The sequence below is a fragment of the Scleropages formosus genome, chromosome 14 (assembly GCF_900964775.1).
Source record: "Scleropages formosus chromosome 14, fSclFor1.1, whole genome shotgun sequence".
NCBI classification, from domain to species: domain Eukaryota; kingdom Metazoa; phylum Chordata; class Actinopteri; order Osteoglossiformes; family Osteoglossidae; genus Scleropages; species Scleropages formosus.
The window spans coordinates 15,832,396-15,856,879 of NC_041819.1; the positions used below are offsets into that span (position 1 = coordinate 15,832,396).

The 24,484-nt window shown below is 42.5% G+C and overlaps 2 protein-coding genes across 3 annotated transcripts; both read right to left on the reverse strand.

Annotated features, from left to right (window-relative positions):
* Window positions 1-513: 513 nt before the first annotated feature.
* On the reverse strand, window positions 514-11,952 carry mtmr8 (myotubularin related protein 8). 2 transcript variants are annotated; one of them, XM_018728392.2, is made up of 14 exons: window positions 11,764-11,952; window positions 8,970-9,092; window positions 8,684-8,846; window positions 8,352-8,509; window positions 7,918-8,046; window positions 7,384-7,518; window positions 7,157-7,289; window positions 6,640-6,749; window positions 6,132-6,257; window positions 5,243-5,292; window positions 3,812-4,012; window positions 2,849-2,977; window positions 2,513-2,639; window positions 514-2,078 (listed from the first exon to the last, which is right to left on the reverse strand). In XM_018728392.2, exons 1-14 carry the CDS (start codon window positions 11,785-11,787, stop codon window positions 2,043-2,045), a joined length of 1,644 nt encoding a protein of 547 aa, XP_018583908.1. In that variant the 5' UTR covers window positions 11,788-11,952; the 3' UTR covers window positions 514-2,042. The 2 variants fall into 2 exon arrangements, with proteins under 2 accessions (XP_018583908.1, XP_018583907.1); XM_018728391.2 differs by having other exon boundaries at window positions 514-2,185.
* Window positions 11,953-18,458: 6,506 nt separating this feature from the next.
* Window positions 18,459-21,068, reverse strand: shisa2a (shisa family member 2a). Its single transcript, XM_029258156.1, has 3 exons — window positions 20,939-21,068; window positions 19,582-20,052; window positions 18,459-18,985 (listed from the first exon to the last, which is right to left on the reverse strand). The coding sequence occupies exons 1-3, from the start codon at window positions 21,066-21,068 to the stop codon at window positions 18,459-18,461; spliced, it is 1,128 nt and encodes a 375-aa protein (XP_029113989.1).
* Between the last annotated feature and the right edge of the window lie 3,416 nt (window positions 21,069-24,484).

A 24,484-nucleotide genomic window follows, 5' to 3' on the forward strand; every position in this document is an offset into this window, starting at 1 on the left:
CAAACTTCAGAAAGGCTGTTCTGGACATACTCATAAAACCATGGATGTCCTAACCTTCATCACATGAACAACACAGACTGTCTGGCCTCTACACTGGTCTTTAACTCTTTGAACAGTGCAATAGACCTTTTGTTCCACTAAAACTTATTCCACAAAAGCTTGTACGGGTACTTTTGTCTTTGAACATAGGCCACAATGATTAGCCATCAAGTTTAATATCTGACATTTGGGGGGGGGGGAGACACGAAAGATCTAAAAAGTAAGACAACTGTTGAATGTATATTTCCATTTTGCAAATTTACTTTATACTTTACAAAAGGTATTAGTTTTAAACTTGGGAGACAGCAAAGTCTGCATGTAATAGTAAATGTGAACAGAAGTGTTATTTTGACTGAATAAATTCCAATTATGGGGGAATTTGATTAAAATTTTACAAAGATTTTTTCAGCTCTACAAACTTCATACACTATTGCTTTAAGTGAAAGTAGCACAAACAAAAAAGGCATACGATTCAATTTTTTAAAAAGGCATAACTAAAATTGCTTATGAATATATAAAAATGCACTCCATAGGCTCTCATTTACCACTGTGAACAAGATTTTCTGGCTAACAAAACAGGTGTTCAGTAACTCATTGTTCGATTTTTTTTGAGGCACCACACAAAACAGCGCAATCCAGACACTGTCCTCTGAACACACAGAGCAAGGAAACACCATTCTTCAACACGTCTACTCACATTTAGGCAAAACGGGCGTCATCGTTCCCGAAATGGTCACACATTTTTTAATACATTTATGTGTGTTGATATACATATGAGCACACACAGAAATCATTTTTTATTATACATTTATACTATATTTACAATGTAAACATGTTGTATAAACACAGTTAAGATGCTGAGACACAATTCAGTGAGGCAAACAGTGAAAAATAGGCCGGATAAGTAACCAAAATCATCTGACAACAACCAAACTAACTTCATCCAGGCATCCATGATATTTTTGTTTGGTATGTGCTATTGTGCTACATTTTTTGGAGAAACAGAATTGATAAACAAAATTTTAATCTTTGTTAAATTGCTAATATAAAATACATATACAGACTAATGCATTTCCAAATTAGACAATTCAAAATATAAAATGTTAAAAACAGTAATTAAGTTGGAACAACATAGCACATTATGTCAGAAAACATGCATCTGTGCTGTTTTCTATAAATTAATCAACAAATTCACTGCCATCACCCTTTATTCCTATACCTTCCCTTATCAAAAGTTACCCTTTATGTATATTTTTATTACTTGAATCCCTTGTGGCCATTATCAAATATGTAAAATTTCACCCAAAGCTTGGTGATTTTGCTTTGGAAATATTCTCTTAAAAATTAGTTATATTTGCTGTTAACATGTACTTCCGTTTTCACCATTGTTTTTCCTTAATTCACAAATTTTCATCCGTAGCAGCTGCATTATGACAATTTCCAAAATGATTCAAAACAATAAGTACAAAACGATTCTCCTTTCAAAATGTTCCTATGATTCCATTTTAAAAACTTAATTCAACTGAACATGATATTCAGTCTCGCTGCCATACTTCAATGTGCAAAACAAATATCTGCAAATATTTTGCCATGTAAGTCCGACATTCAGTATGTGGACAACAGCTGCACAAATAATATTCTGTCAGCAGCTAAACAAACTGATGCATACACTTGTTAAAAGACAACCACCGCGGATTAATTGTACAGCACTGTCTGTCATTATACATACTATCAGTGTGGTTATTTTATGACAGTAATTAGTCTATTAATTATTACTGGTCCTCTTTAGCAGATGTAACCAGAACTTGGCACAAGCAGATACCAGTTAACCACCCTTTTTTGACTTGACAATTGCTGCACAGGTTTCAAACTCTTTCGTTTTTACGGTCTCCATGGCAACACTTCAGAGGAAGGTGGTTTGCTTTCGCCAGGATCTGCAGCAGGCGTTTCCCTCCAGATTCCTCTAACTGGCACAACTTCCCTTCGAGTCCTGCGCGGTGCCATTAGGCTGGGTGGCCACGTTCTTGATCTCGGTGACACTGAAGGCACAAGGTGCGGACAGCCCCAGGCAAGATTTCTCAACAGGTATACTGATCTGGCAGAACTGGCCTTGGTTTGGTGAGACCACGTCAATGCCTTCGAATTTCTTCCAGTGGACAGAAAAATTTCAGCACATTATTCTCTATATTTATCCATCACCTTTATCCAAGGCTACTCTCCTGTGTCACACTAGGAAGTTTTAAAAATGAAGAGTTGATGGACACAACCCGTTACACTGACCTCAGGACAGCTGCAGTTATGCTAGTGTGTCAACCTATGAACAAATATCATTCTGAAAAACACACGCAGACTATTTTCCCAAAACACCTATTCAATACAGCTATGAAAACCTGACTTTATATCAGAGGCAAGTTGTGACAAAAAGAATTGAATCTTTTTTGTACATTTTAATCACAGATCAGTGCTTCCTTACTTTTTGAAGCTCATTCATCTTCTCTTCCTCACTTGCTTTTTGTTGTGACAGTCCCAACAGACAATCCAGGACTGACTGCCTTGGATGCATGCCCTTATCAAAGCGATTATACATGCCACACCAAAGCCTGGAAAAACACATTGCATATTCAGTCCTTCACGATGTATTCTTAAAATATTCATCGCATGTAAAATGCCAAGTCCTTGAAAGATGAGAGATTTAATGTTTGCTTGTAACAGGTGTTACCTACAAATGGAAATCAACTTTAATTCAGTGCAAAATGAATATAAACCATGCAAAATATTCAGTGTGTACGCATTTATGACTTAGACTTACTTGAAATTGAATGGTAAAGTGTTCGGCTTCAGCACTTCATTATTTATAGAACTCTTATACAGTGGGTTTAAGAACTCCTGTTTTCTCTCCAGGAGAAAAGGCCAGAGAGAGTAGGTGTGTTCCTGAAGTCTGTAAAATGAAAAGAGAAATCCTAAGTACAGCGACAGCTCATAAGCGACAGCACGGTGGCACAGCAAGCAGTGCTGCTGTCTCACAGTGCCTGGGTGGTGTGAGGATATGGTTTGATCCCCGCTCAGTCTGGGTGGAGTTTGCATGTTCTCCCCGTGTCTGCGTGCGTTTCCTCCCACAGTCCAAAAACATGCTGTTCAGGTTCCCCCATAGTGTGTAAGTGACAGAGTGTGTGTGTTCCATTGATGTATGGATGAGTGACCCCTTGGAAGTAATATATCCAGCAGTGTTAGTCATCTTGGTGAATAAGGTGTGTGGGCTGATAAGACTACATAGAGTTCATTGGAAGTCGATTTGAAGAAAAGTGTCTGCTAAATAAATAAACCTAAGTGATGCTACATAAATGCCATAGCAGGCTGAGTTGATGTTCAGATAAACACAAAGTGCAGCAATGACTTTAATAACGAATATTAGCGCAATGTAATATTTCCCATTTGTCGAGCTGGTTTTGCAACAGGCTCCTCAGCTTACGAGCACAACTGAGACCAAAAGTCTATAAGTCCACTTGTTCGAAAATCCAAAGTCACTATTACCACTAAGCCGCAATCAATAAAAGGTTAATATCATATATATAATATATAGCCCCTAATTTGATTAATTAGACTGTTTGAAAATTGTGTCGAATTTTTCTTATGCTGTGCCATCATAAGATGGTCATGTCAAATTTTCACTTGATGAAGTTGCACCTCGAATTCATAAAAAAAGTTCCATCTTTGCATCAATAAAACTGAGTTGAGAAATAAAATCTTAGGAAGCTGAGAAAGAAATACTCACTTCATTTCCACTCGCTCTTTTTGGCAGTTGCCGATGAAGTTCCCAAACTGACAGGCATAGACGTGGTCGTGGATTTCAAGGAGGTACCGTTCATTGAACTCGAAAGCACAGGGGAACTGCTCCATCAGATGCCAGAGGCACTCAATGAATTGGGTGAAAATGGGGGACACTTCTTTGGGATCTCCTTCCAAATGTCCACATCTAGAAAGAATTTCATATTCTGTACTGTATACATTCATGGGAAATATACATCACAAAGGGATCTCAACAACATCAAGAAAATGTCACCCTGTTATTAAAATGTTTCTTCAATGACACATTCACCCAAGCAGGATGCATTTAGCATTAAGAAGAAAAAAAAAAATCATGCATTTTAGAGTTCCAGTTTTCAATGAAGCTAGGACCATCTCTTTGCCACCACTAACTTGAGTAATATTTTTGGGGTCTTTTGCATCTAGACCTAGGTAATACATTATAACATAATAAGCAGAAGTGTAGTTGGAGCCTTTGTCCCAAAACTAAGGAGAATGGACTGAACCCCTACTCGTGCTGTTGTACCCTTGATCAAGGTAAAAATGACCATTTTGTATGATTTTTTTTTTTTTTGTTACTTACATTGTAGTTACCCATAACTACATGTGATATAAGCAATCTCCACTATTCCAAACCACACACACACACCGCCTGAAGCCGCTTGTCCCAAGCGATGTAGCGGCAAGCCGGAGCCTAACACGGCAACATGGGGTAAGGCTGGAGGGGGACACACCCAGGATGGGACGTCAGTCCGTCACAAGGCACCCCAAGCGGGACTCGAACCCCAGACCTACCAGAGAGCAGGCCCTGGCCAAACCCGCTGTGCCACCGCACCCCCCTAGTCCAAACCAATGCACCTCATATTTCTTTGCAGCCACCCATGATGGTTTTCTTGGAGGAGATTCCCCTTATATTAGCTACATGTATTTAGTCTGATTTTCCTATGTTCCAGTTATTTTTACGGTTTTATCTTGTGATATCTACAGTACTGTACATCATTTAAGAATGTCATCATGCAACTGGTACCTGGGACTGAAAACATGTTGTCAACCTAAACAACCTTCCATGTTCTTGCTACAGTAAGCCCATTTATATACGTATGTGACACCATTACTTAGTATTTTCTATAATTTAACTACCTATATGGTTAAATAGAAAGAATTAAATATAGCTATGGCTGACTGTAAAAACAAAAAAAAAAAAAAAAAAAAAAAACGTTAAGAAGTGTCCTCACAGCAGTGTAGTTACATTAAAAATTAAACACTTTAAGTGGCATGTCTAAATGTATTAAATTAACCTCAAAGAGGGGTGAACTAAATGTGTGTTTGAACTGAAGCTGAAGCTCACCAGAAATTTGTTAAGCACAAGTAGTTTCAGGAAGGGATTAAATGTTAATACCTTTGAGTGAATTTATGACCCATAGATATCCATTCTTTTTCTATCAATACCTTCAAATGAGAGAAGAAAGAATGGTGTGTTACACGCAAACATGACTCAAACATCATACTGAGCCATTTCAATCAGTTAATTATTTTAGAACACAAAATCAGCATTATGTACATTCACAGGAAATATACATCACAAGGGCATTTCATCAAGAAAATATCACCCTGCTATGAAAATGTTTCATCCCAGACACCTTCACCCTCGTAGGTTGCATTCAGTATAAGAAAAATCATGTTTTTACAGTTTGTTAATTGTATTAATAAATTTGGATTCTTTTGTGTCTAGTTCTAGGTAACACACTAGCATTAAAAGCAAGTAAGCGGTTGTTAGAGACATTGCCTCATAACAGAAGGAGCAGGGTCTTGCTGTAGTACCCTTGATCAAGGTAAAAATGACCTTTCTGTGTAAACGATTGTAAATATAAGACGAGAAGTTAGGATTTGCCCGTTTATAGAGTTACGTTTAAACAGAATTTTTACCGGAGCAATTTTATGGCACCTTGCCCAAGGGTACTACGGCAAAAGTGGGATTCAAACCTGGGTCCTATGATCATTAGGTCACTACCCCAACCACTAAGATACCAGCTGCATCTTGAAATAAGGTTTTGGTTAAATTAATAAATAAGGAGTTTTCAATTGCCCAAACATAAAATTATAAAGTCATGTAAAAAGGCATAAGCTAAATAAAATAAAATAATATAAAAATAAATAAATAAAATTTTAACTTTTGTCTTTGCTGATGGGTCCCTACTCTAACTCCTTTTCCCACTGCTGCCCCATGACAAGCATAACCATAGGTGACTGGCAGGCTAAAATTAAGACATAGAGGACACTGCACTCACCATCAAGCCCTTAATGGTCCGATAGAAGGGGTCGAGGAGGATCCCGGCCAGAGAGCAGACTTGTGCAGTGCGGTCCCAGCCATCTGAGCAGTGCACCAGCACGCTGGCCTTCTCCTCCATTACAGCCTACCAGAGACAGAGGGCACCTCAGGACCCACCTGTCCATTCTCCTAACCATCTCTCTGCTCCAAGCAACATGCTGCATGCCAAAATGAGGTTCTGCCGTGGCAACACCTTCATTTCAAAAGTACCAATTAAATATAAATTTGGCCATTTTTTTATCTTCAGCTTTAGGGGCTTGTGGACATAAGCTGTGTTACTTCAGCACAGCTGCCACTGCTCATTTTATACCCATACACACCAAAGTAAATTCTCACAAAATACCCTCAAGCAAAGAGACAATGGAATTGCAACAAGCCCTCCTACAAAGGGAGAATAATAAGTCCTGCGCCTTTGGGGACAGTGGGAATCTGGGCTAATTGCCATGTAGCTCTGGCGATTAAAGTACCTTTACTAAGAACAGCCCTGCATCCATTACAGCTTTGATGTGACGCAACCAGCCTGAATTCTCAAGCCCGGTCAAGAAGTCGCTCATTGTCGGAGACTTCGCCGTGCACACTGTTGGGAAAAGGGAATAGAGATATACAGCACCAGTCAAAATGGTGAAACGAAATCTGCTGAAACCTGTTAACCAAAGGCCTTGGAAGGTATTCTGAGAAATGCAAGATTTAGAGGAAATTCAGGTTTTTTCCATTTTCAAGTATTTATAAAAACTTATATAATGTAAAATGTTCTGAATTAAGGAAAAATTTCCAGTTTCCAGAAAGTGTACTCAAACTGTTACAGTGGAAAAATGAAAAAAGTTGATATAGTACAAAATATATACAATTCCAATTTAATTCACAATCTCTCTACTGAAGGAAAACTGAAGTTACTGAGTTCATGGAGGTCAGTTAACTTTGCTGCTATATCACATACTCATATCTGGCACTAAACAAACCATGCTGAGGTGCAAGAGTCACAACCTTCAACAAGCTTCTGTAGACTGCTTCTCATCACATGGATGTTCTCAATACCCACAAACTGAAAGCGGATATTTGAGTAATGGTCTTCGTTCTCATAGCCTTTCCCAGCAGCTCTGTTCGCCATAGCATTCAGCTGGTCAAGAAAACAACACATGGCTTATCAAAAAAAAGCTACATATCTCTAAACTACTTAACATGAGTCCAAAACAGGAGGCTGACAGGTGTACCTTAGGTCGGGTGTCTACCACATACATGAAGGAACTCTTTGGATTGGCCTTGCTGATGTCCTGCAGCATCTGCTCATCTTCCATGCAACGTGCATTGAAACCCGACAGCGGCTGGCTGCAGCGGCAAATAGCAGCCTGGCCAAAGGAGTGGGATGAAAACACAGGGGCACACAGGTACTGAAATGTGGACACATCCCAGCAGAATCCAGAATCATACAGCCATATCAACAGGCACTTTTCGAGTCCAGTGTTATGGTGGTCCTTTGACTCTGTCTTAAACCATGAGTATGCAAACTCCAGTTAGACCAAGCTAGATCTGAAGCCATATCCAAACCCATAGCCAAGTAGCAGTGAGGAACCAGTGCGACCCACTGTGTCACCTTTCCAAAGTCATGTCTTTAGTTTTATGGCCTAGCAAAATGAAATGTTTGTACAAGAAGAACCCAAAGAGATCACTCATATTTTAATGTAATCAATAATCATGTGATTTTACACAGGTAAGAACTTCATAGTCAAACCAGTCATTTCACTTACATTATTCTGTTTGTAGAAATATGACAGGACTGGGAAGCGCCCCCGGCTCCGGAACTTGGAACTACCCACGATGGTAGCCTTGCTCGCTGCAGAGGGAACGGCCAAGTCTGCAGGATATGTGCTGCAAATCTGTGCACAGCACCACACACACAGCCATCATTATGCTTTGTAACAGACTTGCCTCCAGGAGCATTTGTAGGAAAAGTATATGTGCACCTCTCTACAAACGAAATGAAAGCCTGAACAACAAGCTGTTAAACTTTCTTCTGAATACATCCTAAACACCATGCTGTAACTCTATCCTAACAGAGCACAGAAATGGCCCTGATGAATCAGTACAGAAGAAAAAGGTGCACAAAAATCAATAACCTCCCCTAATTAATTATTTATTTGAAGATTAAAAAAAGAAAAAGTATGGGAAACAGAGCAGTTACCCCATAGTTTTTGTTAAGGTCAGTCATTTCCCACAAATCGTTGGGCAATCCCATTCTTTCATATTCCATTTTCAGGTCCACAGTGGCCCACCCGATTCTCCTGTCGTTCTCGTCTTGTTTTGGGTTGTATAGAAACGCATACAGCTCCTCGTGCTTTGCTACCAGTAAACCAAACATATGCATCTCAGGGTACAATTGGAAAATTAAGTATGTGCTTACAGCAAAAAAAAAAAAAAAAAAAAAAAAAAAAAAAAAAAAAAAATCAGAAAGACTTAGTGCATCTCACCCACAAAACCCAGGCAATGAAAGTGAGAGAGCTGCAGACCCCATACCTGGTTGGGACAATTTAAGCAGGGACTGGGACACATCCTGACAGTCTCTCTCACGAGGAATGACAAAGTGAACCACGTGGAAGTTCTTGCAGTGGATGAGGAGGGGGCAGCCTGCAGCAGTGAGGGGCAGCTTCTCAATCGCTGCTATGTGATGGTGAAGAATCTGTCATGTCAAAGATTAGAAGGATGACTGCATACAAAATTCACACATGTATAACTACGGCCACCTTGTACACTTAATGAAACTTAAGAAATACAGTCTACAACGAGAAGACAAAAACCATACCCAGGTTTCCTTCCGGGTGTCAGAACTATTTTCGACGTAAATCAGGTGGGTCGTTGTCAGATAAAGTGTCCCAAACGTTGGCTTCTTGGAGGTGTATCTGTCAAGCAGTTTTACTTGTTCAACCTATTGTGTCCAAAAAATAAAAGTCAGATAACATGACTAATTAAAAAAAAAAAAAAAAAAACTGATTCTTGTAAAAATTGAGTCAGAAAACAATGTTGCTGAGGCTAGCTTGAGAAAGGGTAACCGTACCAGGCTTTACCATTTTTAGACTGCAGCACAGTAAGAGTACAACATAATTCATGATCCAAGAAGCCAGTCTAGAATGACTGAGGCTCAAATTCCTGCCACTTGATGACTTGTGAATCATGTGAACCTTCAGAGTGCACAGTGCCAGCAGTGTTTAGCAGTGAGGAGGGGCACAAAAGAACCAATCCACTGCACACGATCTTATCGACTGTTAACATTTTTATTTAGCATACACCTTTTTCCAAAGCAACTCACAATGTGAGGTTTGTGTACTGAACTACTTACAGTGATTTACCCATTTACACTGCAGCATAATTTTCACTGCATCAATTCCATGCAAGTACTTTTATTGAAGGTAGAAGAGCAGGAGCAGAGATTTGGACAAAGGCCCTTCTGAAAGGTGACAGCACTAATCACTATGCCACCTGCTGCCCAATACTTCTTAAAAAAAGTCTCAGCCATACAAAGATCCGGTAATAGTACTGAAAAAAAAATAATAATACTTTGAAGTGAATTTCATGCCTTCCCTTAAAAAAATGTAAAAACAAAAACTGCTTACTAATAAAATTCCAGACACAAAATATACATGCATTAAAAATGTATTTTTTCCAATCAAAAACACAAAAATAATTTTTTTTTTAAATATCAGTCAGAAATGTTGGTGAAAGGAATTACACAACAGTAAGCAATAGGTATATTAGACATGGGATCAACACAAAACACTTTCAAAAAGTTTTCTTACAAGGTATTTAATAAAAAAATTTCAAAAAAAAAAAAAAAAAAAAAAAACTTACATGTACACAAGATATCATTTGTTCACCAGAAGAGATGTCTGACAGTATTTGTTGGCCAAGACTGACATTTAAAAGCCAGAAGTGCAACATCCACAAGAAAACAGGAAATAAAGCAAGAGGTGATGTTTTTTTTTGTCAGAAAAAGATCTGAAACTATTGTTTTACAGCATAACTTCCAAAAGCAATTGGGACTGTAGGTAGTGGCTAGGTCTCGCAAGCAGGAAATTACTGGTTTTTATCCCAATGCTACCATATTGTACAAATGGGTGAATCATTGTAAGTCACTATGGATAAACATGCCACGTAAAAACTGCATGTTACCTGATGTTAATAAGACAATGACCACAAAATTTTCTTGAGGGATCAAAGAAAGAATGTTGCTTTCATCGTTGTAGTACTATGAAAGTAGCAGCTACTGTGGAGCAAGGTACTTACTCCAAATAACAGAAATGCTATAGAATTTACCCAGATGAATAAAAGGGTAAAAATCATAGTACAGCATATCAAATATTTCAGCACAGAAATGGCTGCATGTATTGAATACTGGATGAAATGTATTTGAAGGACAATGAAAATATTTATTTTGAAATGTTTTACACAGACAGCTGTGGCATCACTATCTTTACTGTATCAGTTCAAGTTAAGTACCTTGATCATTCGTGATGCCCTAAAATTAGGATTTAAGGGAAAAAAAAAAAAAAAAAAAAAAAAGAATTTTAGACTGCTAGGCAAAAGCTACAAACACCAAACTAAAAACAGAGCGAAAACATGAAGAGGAATATTCATTATGAGAACAGATATGGCATCCAGCATTGCAAGTTCAGATCCAAATGTAAAAAAAATCATGTCTTATTCAGTTACACATTGACCATTATTGCCCTTTTTAACGTCACAGTTTACAGTGTACAACTTTAAACCTCAAATGTACCTCCTAAACTTGTGTTCTGTCCAAAAACAGCTGCTATACCAAAACTGAAGACGGCCAGAAACGAGAATATTTAATTTTAGTGTGACATGAACTTGTGCAAGGGACTGTTGAGAGGAACTGTTACTGGTTTATTATTAGGTAGCGTTTCTAAATTCAGAATATTCAATATGTCACATATTATGTGTGTCATTTTGCTTGCAAACTTCACTATGACTTTTTCGACATTAATATCTGAGTATCATCATGTACAGTATGCAGACACTCCACACCAAAAACCCAGAGTAAACACTCCTAGGAGGCTCTGAACAACACTGAAACCACCATGTTTTCACTCCATTCCTGGAAGCTGTTTAGTGTAACTAATTTAAAACAGGCTAACAGAGAGATGGACACAGCTGAGTTATAAATAACATGATACAACAAGTGTCTGTATCATGTAGTTACTTCACTTTTCAGTCACAGTGAAGTGGTGTTAGAGCTTAAGTTGAAAAACGAGCAACATTTTGCAACATACTCTGTACCTCATTAAAAAAAAAAAAAATGCAATAGCTAAGCTAATGATTCCCTGAGGGTTTCCCGGCCACAACTATGGCATAGTGATAGTTAGTTAGTATTCCGCCAATATACATCACACAGTGTGACAATATATGAATGAAATGTGAACGTAGAGTGGGAAATGTGCATGAAAACGGATAAATAAGTAGCAATAAGGCTGTGCGAAGCTGCCAGCTGGTTTCCAACATCTGCCCCCAAGTCCAGCCCAGTGCGATTTGATTGAAATCAAGTCTTCCACTAGAACAGAAAATAAAAGTGCACCACCGACCTTTGGCGTTGTAATGTATTCCATGGCAACGCAGCGAAGCGAAGCACCGCCCGTACACGTTTCTTTGGTGTCAGAATTACGTCTCTGTATTTTATCTTACTTTTTTTACTTAGGCGAATCTATTGCTTCAAAAATGCCGACTTTTCCCATTTCCTGAGTAAGTCATCCGCCACACTTCGCCATGTTGCCGGTGTACTCTCCAAGTCAGCTGACCCGAGGAAGCCCAGTATCGCGAGAACTGCAACCTCGTTTACCTTGCTGTAACTGAGAGAACGTAGTCCGAGATCTAAGGCTCATCCGAAAGTTGTTGATGTATAACTTATACCATAAGTTTTGTGTTTTAGAAACCACAACACATTTATTTCTGACTGTATTTATAGTGAAATGTCATGGTGGGAAATGGAAAATTTACTATCAAGATTCCTGAAAGTAAATTTCACAAATATAAAAACGGTGTTTATGGTTAAGTGAAATTACATTAAAAAGTATGTGCTTTTTGATAAATCAGTGCATAATTATCGGCAAATATAACATTCACACATAAAAAAAGGTCAAATGCCAAACCTAATATGACCTTTTTGTAAACTGAACTGGAACACTATGTTACTTTACAACAATATCGACTAAACTTCAAGAACAAGAAGAAAGCAAGAAGACGTACTGTTGTTTAAATCGAGTAACTGCTGTGGAATATGTATATAAACCATGACGAAAAAAAATGTCACTAGAGTTCTATACATGTTTGTTTAAAATGTTGTCCTTCCACAAACAGCATTACTGTTGTGTTTATGTATGAATGTTTTGGTGTTGAAAGTTTAAAAAGAGAAAAAAAATTGCTATCGCGAGAACTTCCGAGATGTAAAGTTTTTATGACAACTGTCGCTAGCTCCAATATCGCGAGAACATGGACACAGTTACAGGTGCAGCACGTTGACATTCTTGTTGATATTTGACGGCAAACGGTGGGATGAACTGCGGAGAATTCTAGTCAAACACTGTATAAATAACCAGGCTCATTCAAGAGTGTTTTAAAATATTACACAGAATTTAACACGGTAAACACATTTTTTGTAGTTTCAGGATTCAACTTAAGATAGTTAATTTAGCTGTAATTGCATCATTTTCGTTTACCTTATTACATAGAGACGCTTTGCATCTACATCGCATTTATATTAATTAATATCAAAAGGTATTTGAATATTCAAGCTATAAGGAAAAAAACTATATTTACATCTATTCACTTAGAATGCTTTTCTCCAAAATGACTTCCAATGAACTCTATGTAGTGTAATCAGCCCACACACCTTATTCACCGTGGTGACTTACACTGCTAGATACACTAGTTACAATGGGTCACTCATCCATACATCAGTGGAATACACACACTCTCTCTCTGTCTGTCTGTCATACTCTATGGGGGAACCTGAACAGCATGTCTTTGGAGTGTGGGAGGAAACCAGAGCACCTGACGGAAACCCACGCAGACACGGGGAAAACATGCAAACTCTACACAGACCGAGCGAGGATCAAACCCACGTCCTCTCTCACCACCCAGGCGCTGTGAGACAGCAGCGCTATTCGCTCTGCCACTGTGCTGCCCATATATATATTTATTTCAATGTTTTTCATGTAAAAGATATTATCTATGTGACAAGAGTTGGTGTGGTCAGAGGTGTGATTGACTTTTGTTACACTATATAATATTTGAGTTGAATGGAATGCTGTCTCAAAACAGCATTCACAGCTGGTTCTGATTAACCCCTTAATAAGGTTGAGTAAAGTTAGAGCACAATTAATTTTTCACACCACTGAATTCACAGTTCATTATATCTCACACCAGTGAAACAATATAAAAACTACACTGGCAAAAAAGATGTGATCGAATTCAGTGTTAAAAACACAGCAAAGTTAGATAAAACTGGAGAGGAAAACAGTTTTCCTTCATGCATCCATCCATCTTCCTCCGCTTTTATCCGGGGCCGGGTCGCGGGAGCAGCAGTCCGAGCAGAGTACTCCAGACCTCCCTCTCCCCGCACACCTCCTCTAGTTCCTCTGGGGGAACCCCAAGGCGTTCCCAGGCCAGCCGGGAGACATAGTCTCTCCAACGTGTCCTGGGTCTGCCCCGAGGCCTCCTCCCAGTGGGACAAGCCCGGAGCACCTCCCCAGGGAGGCGTCCAGGAGGCATCCGGAACAGATGCCCGAGCCACCTCAACTGGCTCCTCTCGATGCGGAGGAGCAGCGGCTCTACTCCGAGCTCCTCCCGGGTGACTGAGCTCCTCACCCTATCCCTAAGGGTGCGCCCAGCCACTCTGCGGAGGAAACTCATTTCTGCCGCTTGTATCCGCGATCTCATTCTTTCGGTCATGATCCAGAGTTCATGACCATAGGTGAGGGTAGGAACGTAGATCGACCGGTAAATTGAGAGCTTCGCCTTACGACTCAGCTCCCTCTTCACCACAACAGACCGGTACAATGACCGCATTACTGCAGACGCCGCACCGATCCGTCTGTCGACCTGCCGCTCCATTTTTCCCTCACTCGTGAACAAGACCCCAAGATACTTAAACTCCTCCACTTGAGGGAGCAACTCCCCCCTAACCCGGAGGGAGCAATCCACCTTTTTCCGACTGAGAACCATGGCCTCGGATTTGGAGGTGCTGATTCTCATCCCCGCCGCTTCGCACTCGGCTGCAAACCTCCCCAGTGCACGCTGCAAGTCTTGACTTGATGAAGCCAACAGGACCACATCGTCCGCAAAAAGCAGAGACGAGATCTCGCGGCCACCAAAACAGACACCCTCCGTTCCCTGACTGCGCCTAGAAATTCTGTCCATAAAAATAATGAACAGAATCGGTGACAAAGGGCAGCCCTGGCGGAGTCCAACATGCACCGGGAACAGGTCTGACTTACTGCCGGCAATGCGAACCAAGCTCCTGCTCCGGTCATACAGGGAACGAACAGCCCGTAGCAACGAGCCCCGAACCCCATAATCCCGAAGCACCCCCCACAGGATGCCACGAGGGACACGGTCGAATGCCTTCTCCAGGTCCACAAAACACATATGGACTGGTTGGGCAAACTCCCACGAACCCTCCAACACCCTAGTGAGGGTATAGAGCTGGTCCAGTGTTCCACGGCCAGGGCGAAAACCGCATTGCTCCTCCTGAATCCGAGGTTCGACTATCGGTCGGATTCTCCTTTCCAGTACCCTGGCATAGACTTTCCCAGGGAGGCTAAGGAGTGTGATCCCCCTGTAGTTGGAACACAATCTCCGGTCCCCCTTCTTAAAAAGAGGGACCACCACCCCGGTCTGCCAGTCCAGAGGCACCGTTCCCGAACTCCACGCGATGCTGCAGAGGCGTGTCAGCCAAGACAGCCCCACAACATCCAGAGACTTGAGAAACTCGGGGCGGATCTCATCCACCCCCGGAGCCTTGCCACCGAGGAGTTTTTTGACTACCTCAGCAACTTCAGCCAGGGTAATGGACGAGTCCCCCTCCGAGTCCCCAGCCTCAGCTTCCTCTACGGAAGGCGTGTCGGAGGGATTGAGGAGATCCTCAAAGTACTCCTTCCACCGCCCGAGAACATCCTCAGCTGAGGTCAGCAGCGCACCACTTCCACTGTAAACAGTGTTCGTGGAACACCGCTTCCCCCCTCTGAGTCGCCGGACGGTTTACCAGAATCTCTTTGAGGCCGACCGAAAGTCTTCCTCCATGGCCTCACCGAACTCCTCCCAAGCCCGAGTTTTTGCCGCGGCGACTGCCAGAGCCGCGCTCCGTTTGGCCCGTCGGTACCCGTCAGCTGCTTCAGGAGTCCCATGAGCCAGCCAGGCCCGATAGAACTCCTTCTTCAGCTTGACGGCATCCCTTACTTCCGGTGTCCACCACCGTGTTCGGGGATTGCCGCCGCGACAGGCACCGGAGACCTTATGGCCGCAGCTCCGAACAGCCGCACCGACAATGGAGGAGCGGAACATAGTCCATTCAGACTCAATGTCCCCCACCTCCCTCGGGACCTGGTTGAAGCTCTGTCGGAGGTGGGAGTTGAAGACCTCTCTGACAGGGGCCTCCGCCAAACGTTCCCAACAGACCCTCACTATGCGTTTGGGCCTGCCAGGTCTGTCCAGCTTTTTCCCCCGCCATCGAATCCAACTCACCACCAGGTGGTGATCAGTTGACAGCTCAGCCCCTCTCTTCACCCGAGTGTCCAAGACATATGGCCGAAGGTCAGAAGAAACGACTACAAAGTCGATCATCGACCTCCGACCTAGGGTGTCCTGGTGCCAAGTGCACTGGTGGACACCCTTATGCATGAACATGGTGTTCGTTATGGATAAACCGCGACTAGCACAGAAATCCAATAACAACTCACCGCTCGGGTTCAGATCAGGGAGGCCGTTCCTCCCAATCACGCCCCTCCAGGTATCACTGTCGCTGCCCACGTGGGCGTTAAAGTCCCCCAGTAGAACGACAGAGTCCCCAGTGGGAGCGCTTTCCAGCACGCCCCCCAAGGACTCTAAAAAGGCCGGGTACTCTACACTGCCGCTAGGCGCATAAGCACAAACGACAGTGAGAGACCGTTCCCTGACCCGAAGGCGTAGGGAGATGACCCTCTCATTCACCGGGGTAGACTCCAACACATGGCGGCTGAACTGGGGGGCTATTAATAAGCCCACACCAGCCCGCCGCCTCTCACCTTGGGCAACGCCAGAATAGTGGAGAGTCCACCCTCGGTCGAGTAGAGTGGTTCCAGAACCCAAGCCGTGAGTGGAAGTGAGCCCGACTATATCTAGACGGTATCTCTCAACTTCCCGCACCAGCTCAGGCTCCTTCCCCGCCAGTGAGGTGACATTCCAAGTCCCAAAAACCAGAGTTGGCGCCCGAGGTTTGGGTCGGCCGGGCACTCGGCCCCGACCACCGCCCAAATCACAACGCACCGGCCCCTTATGGTTTCTCCGGCAGGTGGTGAGCCCACCGAAGAGCGGCTCCACGTTGTGGCTTCGGGCTGAGCCCGGCCAGGCCCCGTGGGCATAGACCTGGCCACCAGGCGCTCGCATGCGAGCCCCCCCCCCAGGCCTGGCTCCAGGGTGGGGCCCCGGTGACCCCATACCGGGCGGGGTAAACGGACGCCTTGATTTTTTTGTCATAAGGGGTTTTTGAACCGCGCTTTGTCTCGTCTGTCATCCTTCATGCCTGTTTTCCTTCATGCAACACTGTATAAATCCTGCATACTAACAAATATGCTTCACTACCGTTGATCGAGGCAATTATCCTGAATTGCTCCAGTAAAAATTACTAAGCGGTTTACTATAGTAACTTTAGCAACTGTTTTCTAGTTAAAAAAAAAAAAAGTAAAAATGACTAATTTAAAGTACCTAAGTATGGAGACCTAAAACTAAATTTACATTTATTCATTGAGATTTATGTGTTTTTCTCCAAAGTGGCTTACATTATTTACTGGAGCAACAGAGGGTTAGTACTTTGACCAAAAGTATTACGGCAGCACCCGGGATTCAAACCTGGGTCCTTCAAGTCCAAACGTGGTGGCTGTTACACCATCTGCTGTGCCTTTCAATGTTGAATCTTTTGCAGTATTAATTTGACAATGTTCAAATAGTAGCGCTCGGTGGATTTAGTTGTCGACATCAGGGAGTCATTTCTTCTCGCTAGTCTTCTCCCTCTTGAACAATCCCAGTTGTTACATACCCCAAAATTAACCCTCTCTGAGGGGGACTGACACAATCCTCGATCCCTGGGCCCACTGCAGCACACTGTGGGTGTGAAGAGAAAGCCGTCCCCATCACCCTACCCCCCAGCTGATTTCCAGGCACAAACAGCCCCCACCAGCAGCAGACCCATTGTTGTTAACATATCAGCCCTGCATTACAATTAAAGCTTAAAGAGTGCTAAGCTCTTGACTTCTTCGGAGACAAAGCACATTCCCAGATGGGCCATCTCGGAACTTAAAATGTTGCATTTTAAGAATGAAACTCACTCAGGGAACGTGGGAGACAAAAATATTTTCTTCATTTAAGAATCCAGGTACTATTTGTTTCGTAGCTAATTATTCCCACAATGAAGCAAGTGACAATTAAGATCACTCTTTGTCAGAATCGCTATCAATTGTACGGTTTGTATTAAGAAAGCATCCATTTCCAGAATATCTAAAAATTAGTATCCTTAGTAAGTACTGAAACAATTAAGTATATCAATAAAAGTAATATTTTAATCAAATAATTAATTTGATACAAAGATAAAACATATACGCTTTACACAGTATTTCTAATCATTAATTAAATACACACTGAAATCAGTGCCATACCCATGTTTTACAAAACACTCCATTTTGCAGAAGTTATAAATATAACAATACATGTACTTAGAAGCCCATTCAGTGTTAACAGCCATTTAGCCATTTTATGCACATGTTTACATTGTATAAAATTAAAAAGAGGAATTGTAAACCATCATCATCTAATACAATTGATTCAGACTGGCCATCAGTCCGTGTATTATTTTACACTCAGCAATGTGAATGAATGACCCAATCTGGTAACGGTGATGCGATGGACCCTGCATTTCATGCTGACTAGGCCACCAGGTACTTCCATGTCCCAATGGTGGAACACACCATGTTGGTGGTCACCATGCCATTCCAGAAGATTGAAGTTGTACAAGAAGTTCCATGGAGCTCTCTCACATGGTCACTGCAGGATACAGCTGTTCTGTGGGAACCGGTGCTTGTGGGAAGGGATACGCTTGCTGACCTCCATATGTCGACCGGGTGTCCACATATGCTGGGGTCATCAGCATGCTGTGCTCAGGTGCAACGGAGAAGTTCAGGTATGGCTGGAAGTAGGGGCTCGGCCGTGTGGAGCCCACATACTGCTGAATCTGAGGTCCGGCGACGGGGTATGTGGTCCCGACTGGCCCGAACATGCCGATGCCACCCTCCGAACCCACAGTGCAGGTGTTTTGTAGCCGCCCTGCCGCCACGGACCGTCCAGCGGAGCTAGAGCTGGAGTTACGGGAGGGTGTGGTGCTGTCGGAGGAGGGGCTGCCGGTCTCCAGCAGGCAGCTCTGCTGGGCGGGTGCCGGGCCACTCTGTTGGTCCATGGACTTTGGCTTCAGGCACCGGCAGCAAAGCCAAGCCACGGTTGAGCCGACCAGCACAAACGTCACAAACGTCCCAGAGACGATCAGGAAAGGCAGGTACACGGGCACTGCAAGTAAAAACAGCACAAAGTCAATGATGGAGCTCTCAACAGAAGTCAGATAAAAAGCTCCTAGACACCATTTGAGGGACCCATGTTTAAATTCTATTCTTGCTGTTGTACCCTTGAATGAGGTACATTTAACACAATACTAAACTTACTAACGCCTTAATAAAGTTTTTTTTTTTTAAACCAAACACTGCAAAAGCACCTTGTTTCAGGGCTTTTCTGCCACCCAAATTCTCCTACTGTAATAATAATAATAATAATAATAATAATAATAAAGTTCATTGAGTTCATTGGAAATCCCCTGGAGAAAAGCGTCTGCTAAATAAATAAATGTAAAAAGCATTCAGTCAAAGCACTAGGGCAGCAGGTACCCAAATGTTTAGGCCTTTCAGTCACAAGGTTGTTGCTTCGGATCCCCCTCCTGTAAGACCCTTGAAGGCTTGAGCAAGGAGAATACCCTATGAGGATATCAGAGTAGCCTCGAACAAGTGGTACAGAAAGTTAGAAAGGCAGTGCAATAATATTAATCGTTACTTCTTTCGTTTGGCTAAAAATGAAGTTTAATAATAATAGCAGCAGTAGTAGTAGCGGTTCACCTTGCGCTGGTATTTGCACGGCCCCGCCGTCCTGCTCGTGCTCGTACTCGTCGTCGTTGTCGCAGGCGCTCTGGTCGAGTCGCGCCTCGGGCGCCGTGCAGCAGTAGCGCAGAGTGCAGCTGCCGCAGCAGAAGCGCGACTCGGTGGGGTCGAAGCCCTCGGGACAATGGAAGCCCGCGTGCCAGTCGTTGTAGGCGTCCGCCCAGCCGTGGCAGTACTCCCCGCCACGAGCCCCGCCGGCGCGCGCCTGCAGGGCGACCCCCGCGCACAGCAGCACGCAGAGGGAAAGCGCGGCCCGAGACGCCGGCATCGCCGCGACGAGGAGGAGGAGGAGGAGGAGGATGATGAGGATGATTGGGATGAGGGACGCGATCCCAGTACAGCCCCGTTCAGGAAAGCGCGCGGACAGAAGTGGAGGAAAGAGTGCAAGGAGGAGAGGAGAGGAGAGGAGAGCCGAGCGGAGAGTGGCACCTGGGGGGGGGGGGGTCCTCGCGCACACGTTTATAAGCGCCGCGTGGGTGGGGACCCAGGTGGGCTCCTCTCACACCACTTTAAAGGCAGTGATCGGCCCTTGAGGACACAGACAATTAGCAAACAAACTGAAATGAATGCGTTCATTATGAGGCTGTTAGAGCAATGGTTGCTGGATTTTATTGTTTGGCTTTCAGAAAAAAGAGTTATTAAAAAATACTCATTCACTCATTCATTCATGCATTCAAAACTGAAGCACACTAGCCTAGGCTAGCCAGAGAAATATAGGCCTTATTATAAATACATATTAGGACTAAATTACATGAACGAATCGAGCTATGATGTTGCAACTCTCATTTCATTTGCGTGCCTTCCTTTATAGCAGTAAAACGTTTCTTTGCTCAGAAGGTTTTCTTATCAGAACTTCCGAGAATAACATTTTCACCCATCAAGAAAGTTCATTACTTTTTAAGGTGATGACGTTTGTGCTGATGAGAAGGGAACATAAGAGGCCCTTTGCAGCGTTCTTCTGCGCCAACACAGTGCCAATAAACCCAGTAATACACTAAGTAATGAAGTGTCTATGTGGTTTAAGCAAACAGCCCAGTGTTTAATGTGACATCAGTTTTTAGGACATTCTTCCCCCCACATACCTCTTGGAGGTGATTAAATAACCTGGAATAACTGACTGTAACTGTAACTATAATCTGCGTGTTTCATTTGCAATGATGTGTATTTGCAATGTTGCCCAAGTTATTGATTCTGACTGTGCCCTTGTTGGTTCCCGAAACACGGTAATTTAAGATGTTTAAATGGATTTTTGTTTTTTTTTTTTTTATTAAAACATTTTTTCTTCAGACTGAAGAAACTCGATACCGTATGTTACCCTGTCGACTGGGGTAAGCCAACCCAACAGGAGATGACAGCTTGAAGTGTTCTGGACAAAAGAAGCTGGATGAAGCCACACCGGTGTTTGCTGTGGCCTCCAAACCCTGACTGTCCAGCTCAGTCCGCATACCGACTATCGGAACGATACACTCTACGGCGCTTGTAGCTCTCCAGGGATGCTGGTAGAAGCAAGGGAGGAACATGGGTCACGGATGTTTATTCTGGCTAATTTTCTGTCCAGAGGGGTGGGCACTGCTGGGACATGTAAAAACCATAATGGGTCTGTCAGCCTGGAGTAATGAAAAAGACATCAGCATGTCTGGGGAAATTAGTTAGGGAAACGCTGCAGGGAATGATTGTGGATGTTGCACCTCAAAAATAGACCCCCATTTATTTATTTATTTTATTTATTTTTTTTTATTTTATTTATTTATTTATGTCTCAAACAGGCAGATTATGAGCTATTAGTCCATTTGCTTTGGCCTTTTTCTGTCTAGAAGTACACTTGTGGTCCAGGAGCATGTGAAAATATAAAAAGAATTTCTTTGCGTGTCATTTGTACAGTTACATTCTAATTGTTCTATTCTGTGTTAGTTTTTTTTTTCTTTGTGTGAAGAGGTGTGACTGAAAGTTATTGCATTTGTCACACTTACTGTCTTTGAGTTTAAACACAGAAGAAAATTGGGTTATATAATGAAAGAACTTCTTTGTAGTTTTTATGAAGGATCCCCGAATCTGTCTGAGAAATTGACTATAGTTAACTGGATGACAACAATATCTCTCTCTCCTGATTATTTTTGGGAATTATTAAAAATCCAGTGTCTTTATTGCTATTATTCTCTCTATGATCAAAGTTAAATCAAACCATTAATTTGTCTCTTCCTGTTGAAATATAGGTCTAAACTGAATGTGTCTGTTAATAATAATGAGAAATTGGTGTCTTTGTGCTCAGCTGCTATTCAGGCATAGTTGACAGTTCCTTTTTGCAAAATATGACTTTCATACCAGAATTCAGTTTTCATTTTGAAATGGTCTGAAGCCAAGTCTCATTGTGCAAAAGAAAAGCAAACAATGAACATTCAGGACTTGTAAGATATATATATATATTTGTGTTTCTTAAGTATGATTTCTTTTTCTGTGCGCAGAGTTCTCTGAACATTTTCACAAGTTTTCGTCGTAAATGCTCACAAAAGTACACATTTCCTCCATTGCAGCTTAAAGTAAAAAGGTGCTTTTATGCCTTTAAAGGAACACTCTAACTTGGAATGCAGCAAACTATTTTGGAGTAGCATGAATTTACATCACAGTGCAGTAAAAATTCTAAAAAAAATGGTGAATGTTTGTTCAGACAAAGACTTATCAAGCTGCTTAACAATCCACTGTTTTTCTTTGGATGTTTTCAAAATGTTGCTGCACCACCTGGGTTTATCCATCCAATCTTTGTACGTTTTTCAGCTGAATCCCGAGAGAGTACATAATCCATTAGTGGATAATTGAAGACAGCGCACCTCTACGCTAAATACAGTAAGCAAAGCTCGCCAAATTACCGGGACACCACCTGCGGTGGCTGGTATTGTGTGCTAAATTCTAATCCTCTTCTTCTACAGAATGGGCAATTTACTCCGAATGCACCCTGCCTAAGCTCTGCTAATTACCTGGTGACATCAGCAGGGCCAACAATCCAGCCTGGGTGGTTTAGTATTTTCCCTCATCTCTAAAATGCAATTAAGAAAATAACCACAGATACAGAAGGAAGTAACTACGGAGTGTTTTCTGCATCCGTTTTTTAATGCGCTGCTACAGAACTGCTCTTTGATATACAATTTTTTCCCTTCACAGACAATTGCTCTGAGGACATTTGTGTGAAATACAAATAGCAATCGTTTATATATTAAAATACACACACACACACACACACACACACACACACACACACACACACACACACACACACACACACACACTCTCTGAAACCACTTGTCCCAAACGTGGTCGCAGCAAACCGGAGCCTAACTCAGCAACACAGGGCGCAGGGCTGATTGGGGGAAGGGACACACCCAGGACAGGACGCCAGTCCGTTACAAGGCACCCCAAGCAGGACTCGAACCCCAGACCTACCAGAGAGCAGGACCCAGCCCAGCCTGCCACACCATTGCACACCTCTATTGATTATTATATTATATTATTATTAATTATATTAAAATACTGTTAATTTATTTATCTGCAGTTTTTCCCCAAAGCAACTCGCCATATTGAGTTGGTGTGTATACTCACCTACTTACAATGATTTACCCATTTATGGAGTGGGCTGATTTTTATTGTGTCAGTTCCGGGTAAAGTGCCTTTCTCAATGGTACTGCGGTGGGAACAGGATTCAAACCTAGATGTTTCAAATACAAGGTGACGGCGCTGACCACCCTCCACTCTACTACTCTTGCAAATGTGATTTATAGTATACGTAATAAATATAATGTATAATAAACGATATTGCACATGATGCTGCTTCTGTTTGCTTTTCTCAGAAATGCTAACCACACCTGCGTAACGGTCCACAGTGGAATGAAGGTGTTCAGGCTGTGTTTGGACAGGACGGACTTTGCAATTACACTTTGCAATTACACTTTCCGTTATCAGAATGTAAATAGAGAGGTCACAGGGGTCGTTCTCATGATAATAGGCCTATCAGTGGGGGACCTCCCCTGCAATTAGAGCGGTCTGACTGGGCCAGAGCCTCCCGTCGCCCCGGGCACTGGGGAAGATTAGGTGAAGACGTCTTCTCTTTGTCCTCCTGCAGAAATGTGCAGAATGCCGGGGGCAGGGCCGCCGCAGGCCAAGGTCCTCATAGGTCATCGTGAATCGTTTTACCCACCCGTCAGGATTCCCATGGAAAGCGTGGCTTAGGTCAGAAGCTGTCCATCCAGCAGGCTCAGCAACTGGATGGACTGGACAAAGGTCCTGTGTGGTCCTTTTGCCGCAGGGGATTATCATTCCGGTTAATCTCCCCGCGGCCCTGTCTTTGTGGCGGGCTCCGGGAGCAATGAAAACACAATGCAACTAATTTGATAATTGGGCTGAGAGCAAATGGGGTCCTGTGTCAGAGAGCATTTCTTTCGCTTGCTGTGTTTGCTTGTTACATCTGTTTTGAGAACCGCGCGCAATTAGGCTGTCTTCGGTGACTCGTCGAATCGAAGTGAGCGAGGAAGACAAGTCTGATCTTGTTCGAACGTTCATCTGTCAGCATGTCTGTTACATACTTGTACATTACCACAATGTTTTAAGTCCAGTCTTAAAGTTTTCATGGCTATTCATTACATTCACATTTGTTCGTTCAAGTGGCACTTTCTCCAAAGCAGCTTACAATGTTGAGCTACCATTTTTTAAAATTCATTTATAAAGAACAGTAATTTTTATTACTTATATACAGTAATAAATATATGTATATACATATATATGTACATATGTAAATACAGTATGTTATATATACACACACATACATACACATATATATGTCCATGTTGTACAGTCCAGCACCCTGAGACTGTAC